At 32.5% G+C, this 5709-nt stretch overlaps 1 protein-coding gene across 2 annotated transcripts; it reads left to right on the top strand.

Moving 5' to 3' along the window:
* The first annotated feature begins 324 nt into the window (after positions 1-324).
* Positions 325-3644, top strand: l(3)72Dn (UTP4 small subunit processome component l(3)72Dn). Of its 2 annotated transcripts, none has more exons than XM_012371212.2 (4): positions 325-546; positions 663-2202; positions 2471-2773; positions 2858-3644. In XM_012371212.2, exons 1-4 carry the CDS (start codon positions 443-445, stop codon positions 2972-2974), a joined length of 2064 nt encoding a protein of 687 aa, XP_012226635.1. In that variant the 5' UTR covers positions 325-442; the 3' UTR covers positions 2975-3644. The 2 variants fall into 2 exon arrangements, with proteins under 2 accessions (XP_012226635.1, XP_067207105.1); XM_067351004.1 differs by having other exon boundaries at positions 393-546; positions 667-2202.
* Positions 3645-5709: the final 2065 nt, after the last annotated feature.

Here is a 5709-nt window from a genome sequence, read left to right as displayed (position 1 = left end):
GTAAAGAGCATATGCGCGCATGTATCTATAGTATACGTTACGTATACTGTAGATATATGCGCGCATATGCTCTTTACGGAACGCAGCCATGGTGTCAATAGATTATTTTTGTAAAATGTCTAAATTTTCTATCTAAAATAGAATAATAGATATATATAATAATATAGACAGGCTTTTAAACTAAATAAATTATTTCTTTAGTCATAAATTGTCAAATTTTATCTATATGAGCAACTTACATTGCTTTTGATGTCCGATGCATGAAATGTCGATATCCAATAGGAAAGTCCTCTCTAGAAACTTTGTCTAACGCCATGTTTTTTCTTAGAAAAAGTCACCCACGTGATATGATGGTTGAATTTACAATACATGTGGTAGATGTGAGTAGGTGTAATTTGTTAAATGTGAGATTTTATATTTAATGACACAGAAATAAGTAGTTATGGCTTCATATCGTATACATAATATCAGGTTTTATGATTTGGAACCGAAATCCGTAACTTGCTTGTGTCATGAACCAAAAACGAAAAAATTAGCTCTCGCAAGGTTAGTTTGTTAGCATTTATTTTACTATATATTTAATACTATTTATATAATTAGTATTAATTTTTGCAAACATACTTTTTTCTTACTACTTTTTTTTTTATTTTTCTCTTTCAAAGAAAGGATTACTCCATAGAAATTTGGAATGTTGGGAATACTCCATTCGTCGAATGCATTATAGCCGGTCATATTGAGAACTCAGTGGATAGCATACTCTGGATCGGTCCCAGATTGTTCTCGACTGGTCCACAAGGTGCAGTAGTAGAATATGACTTGACGACGCAAACAATCAAGCATGAAGTCATGGTGATGGGAGGTGCAGCTTGGTGTATGGATGTGAATCACGAGAAAACTCGTTTAGCAGTTGGTACAGAAGATGGATATATTAATATTTTCACTATCCACGAAGATAAACTAATTTATGATGGAATATTTGATAAGCAGATAGGGAGAATTTTGTGTATTAAATGGGACAACACAGGGGAGATGATTTATACAGGTTCTACAGATACCATCAGGGTGTGGAATGCTATATCTGGACATGCAATACACAAAATGACGACTGTTCGAAGTAACATCAGAAAAAATACAACAATGTGGTGCCTTGCAGTTACAGATGACAATATAATAATTTCAGGTGATTCTAACGGTTTCTTATGTTTCTGGGACCCTCAAGCAGGAATATTAATAGAATCTCATGAAAGTCATACAGCTGATATATTGGCTATTGCTTTGTCACACGATATGAATGTTTTATATTGCGCTGGTGTGGATCCAGTTGTAAGAAGTTTCTGCAAGGTTACTCTAAAATCAAGTGGAAAGTCTCAATGGGTAAAAGGAATTGAGAGGAGATTGCATGTCCACGATGTCAGAGCGCTTGTAGAAGCCAATGGAAAACTCTATTCGGCTGGAGTAGATGGATATTTAGCTGTGTCTAGTTATCCGCCAAAAAATCTTGTAAAATATCCCCCTTTACTTCAACCACCTTGTGCTATAGTTTGTCGAAAATCTAGATGTATTTTGTTGCGATACACAAACTATCTGGAGCTGTGGAGACTTGGTTCAGTCACTAAAGACTGTCCAAAATTAATAGGCACTTCTATGTTGCATCAGTTGGACAAGGAACCTATAAAACTGTTGCAATTAGAAACAAAGAGTGGCGAGAGCATTGTATCTTGCGCCATTAATAAAGATTCAAAAACAATCGTGTATTCAACAGACACGCACGTCAGAGTTTTCAATTTTGATGTAGTAGATGGAGATGCTCAATTATCCAAGAATGACATTGATTTATCTATGAATCGAATACAAAAGATGTTGTTCAGTCCAAATGGCAAGTTATTTGCCGCTATTGGCAATAATGGAAGCGAGAATATTGTAACGCTATTCAAAGTGCATAAGAAAAGTCTAAGATTGATCGGCTTGTTTCCGACAATGAAGGAATCTATTACAAATGTCAGTCTCGTGTGTTTCTCTCCAGATAGCAAATATCTTGTATGTGCAGATCGACAATGCGCGATTGCCATATATTTCATTGACAACGGTGTAACAGCAGGATCACTTAAGGCATGGCAATTGCCCAAGTACAGCTGCCCTCCGACGGCGATGGCTGTGCAGAAAAACACGCTCAATTTGGTTATAGTTTACTCCGATCATAAGGTTAGTGAATGCTGTATATATAGTTCTATGATTTAAATTGCAGGAATTTGTCAAGATGTAGATAAAATCACGTTATTCATTATTTTTATATGAGCAGTATTAAACTTTAAGTGTGTGGTATTTTTTAAGAATGACCTAAATTAAAAATAAAAAATAAAAATTTAAGATTTATTTTTTAATTTATTTTTTAAAACCAAATTCAGCCTATAGTAATTGTGCTAATTACTGTTTATCGTTGCTAATTATGTATATAACAATTGATTTTCAGATCGTCGAATACAATATACCTAGGAGGCAATACACAGAATTTTCTAATAATTTGCAAAATCGACTATCAAAGCAATGGTTAGCGCGTCCATTTCCAATAATAAATATTATATTCGACCCTCATAACGAAAATGTCATAATCATGCAGGACGATTCAAGCGTGTACATTATTAATAAGATCAACGATCTGCCAGAAAAAGAAGCAAAAATTCTAAAACGTGAAAATGGAGAAAATACAGAAGATAGCAATTCAATTTTAAGCTCACAATTTCAACACGCATTCCAAGTTACCAAAAAATATAAGGTAATATTGCTGATCTAAGGAAAATTTTGTTTTAAATTGAATAATAGCGAAAAGGCAAAATATGATAATTTTTATTATTTGCAGCATCTCGTCTACTTAAATTGGTTGAACAATGAAGAATTGGTTGCAGTTGAAGTAAATCCAGCCTCCTTGACTGAAAAATTACCACCCACACTAAAACAAAAATTCTTTGGCGTGTAAATCTTGAGTATGAAATCTGCTGCAAAATATTAGTAAGAAATAAAAATTTTTTGTTTTAATATTATTTTCAATATTGCACAATTCTTCACATATTGAATATGTTACAACTAATTTATTATTTGAATCATTTTTATAGCTAATTTAAATAGCTAGTTTCAAATTATTTCTATGTTAAAAAGCTATGTTGCGATTAGCTCTATATCGACGAATTCATCACTTCGAGAATCGCAAGATTGCCCTTCGATAAATCTCGAATTATTGTAAATTTTCAAACTCGCTGCGATATTCACAGAACCGTATTTTGTCGAATTTGAAACTATTCCGTATTTCTTATAATTATTGTATTGTTTAAAAGTAAAATTTGCACGTGCGAAAGATTATTGCAAATGTTTCTCGTCAAGTTTCATCGACAAGATACGCGTCTAATATCACTGTACAATCTAGCTATACTCCAAGTTCGAGATCATCTTCATACATTGCGCATATTACAGGTTATTTTCTTATCAAAATGCATCAACAAATCAACGAACATCGAATGATCATCATCAAGTATATATACATATATTTTTGTTTCTATTAAGCTGTTTACTGATTATTTTATGTAACATAATTTGTAATCTTGTGCATTTTTAAAAATTGCCGAAATATATGAATTTGTATTTTTATGTTATATTATAATTGCTATTGCTTAGCTATTTTGTGTTGTGCCTATTTCGATGTATCTCGAATTATGGTCAGTTTTAGAACATATCGCGGCGACGGGAGAGTTTTAAAATCTTTTCGTTTTTCTCGCGATTGTGTTGTAAAAGTATCTTTTGTGCAACATTCAGGAAAATCTATCGTAAATAGTCATCATGAAATATCGGATATTTGTCGTTAACTGCGCGCACTATCAAGAGACACGGTAGTGTCTCGCGCCAAGTTCACGCGCAGCGCAAGACCGACCGTGTATCTTTACGCGAGCACATGAGCTGATAGGAGTCGAGATTTTCATATCTCAATAATGCGTGAACCGATCGAATTTATAATAGACTCAATCGATAGAGCACATGCGATTTACATAATAAAAGTATCTTTACTTTTTTTGTACATGCTTTCTAAAAAAATATATTAATTGCCAAAGTTTGCCAAAGTCGAAATATGCCGAAATCTATGTAAGCTTGGTCGTCGTCGTCGTCGTCTGTTCGTCATCCTTCTCTAATATATAAGTTTTTCCTTTATCAACTAGAAGCATCAAAATGCGACATGGTTGTCCTTTTCTACATCCCGTGAAATGTCGATTCCCGCATAAGGGCGTCTTTTTTCTTTCCTTTCTTTTTCTAAAAGATGTCTGTCCTTTTCCAACATGGCGGCGCTCAGACCTGTCAGCTCGCAGCTTTGATGATACTAATCACATTGATATAATTAATATTGGTCGTAAAATGTATATGTAACGTGTTGTGGAGACGAATAGAGATAGTGTATATCAAAATAATAGTAATCTTTATAAAAAAAATTTTTCTCGTCTTAAAGTGCAGAAGTGTAGCAACACACATGCTGACAACACTCTTAAAGGGAACGTTCACAAGTGTCCCCTCCCGATTTGATTCTCTTTGAAATATGTTGTAAAACATACAATTTGAGAAGACACGTATTTTTTTATAGCGGCCCTAACTCAAATTTAAAGGGTGAAACACCCTTTTGAAAAAAACCAGTTTTTTCTTTGTGTGTAACTATCGCCAAAACCGTAGGAGATATAAAAAAATGTTTCAAGTAGAAGTTGTATGGCTTGTAATGGCTTTATAACTGTGTATATATATAGTTGGATTTTCAAAAAATGTAATTTTTTTTAATTTACTCTTACCCCTTGGTATTATTTTTTCGAATTTCAAAATTTTTGTAATGACAAAAGTTGTAGCTTTTTTTACGCTGAATTCAACCATATATGATTTTATTATGTTCCGAAATCGCATCTTTCAAAAATAAGTCATCAGTATCATATTATATGCGTCGCGCTGCATGACGCATTGTTTATACCGCACTTGTGTTGCGCAATAGTCGTTAAATAAATATAAAAATGACATGTTATCACATATTTAAGGAAGAAAAGTTAACTAAAATTGTTGCTAAAGCATCCCTTCCACATTACACTCTTATAGATAATCGCTGCATTTTGTATGCAGCGCGTTGTCATATACAAGTTAGCTATCAGCGCATATTACACTTTGAAGTTTTGCTTGCAGTGACCACGGGAAAATAATTTATGAAACGAAAACAGTGAATGAATTATATAATCTATTCAACATATATCCACCCTGACTCTACTCTCTTGGCCCGACTTGACTGACAATGAATAAAATTCTGTACATACTCTTTTTCAATAATTTTAATATACTGCGATATATTCTACATACTATTACATTCTATTAAATTATTACGATTTTTTTAAACTATGGTATATAAAATCTTGAAATATAAAATGTATATTATAAGTATAATTATAATATATTGATACAATAAATAAGCTTTTTTATATATATATAAGCTTATTTATATATATTATAATTATACTTATAATATACATTTTATATACCATAGTTTAAAAAAATCGTAGTAATTTAGTGGAATGTAATAGCATGTAGAATCACAGTATGTTAAAATTATTGAAAAAGAGTGAACTGTACAGAATTTTATATTTTATTTCATTCTCAGTCAAGTCGGGCCAAGAAGGTAGAGTCAGAGTAGATATATGTTGA

The sequence above is a fragment of the Linepithema humile genome, chromosome 3 (assembly GCF_040581485.1).
Source record: "Linepithema humile isolate Giens D197 chromosome 3, Lhum_UNIL_v1.0, whole genome shotgun sequence".
In the NCBI taxonomy this organism is placed as follows: domain Eukaryota; kingdom Metazoa; phylum Arthropoda; class Insecta; order Hymenoptera; family Formicidae; genus Linepithema; species Linepithema humile.
Note: the sequence above shows the minus strand (reverse complement) of the source record. Positions and strands in the feature narration are given on the sequence as shown.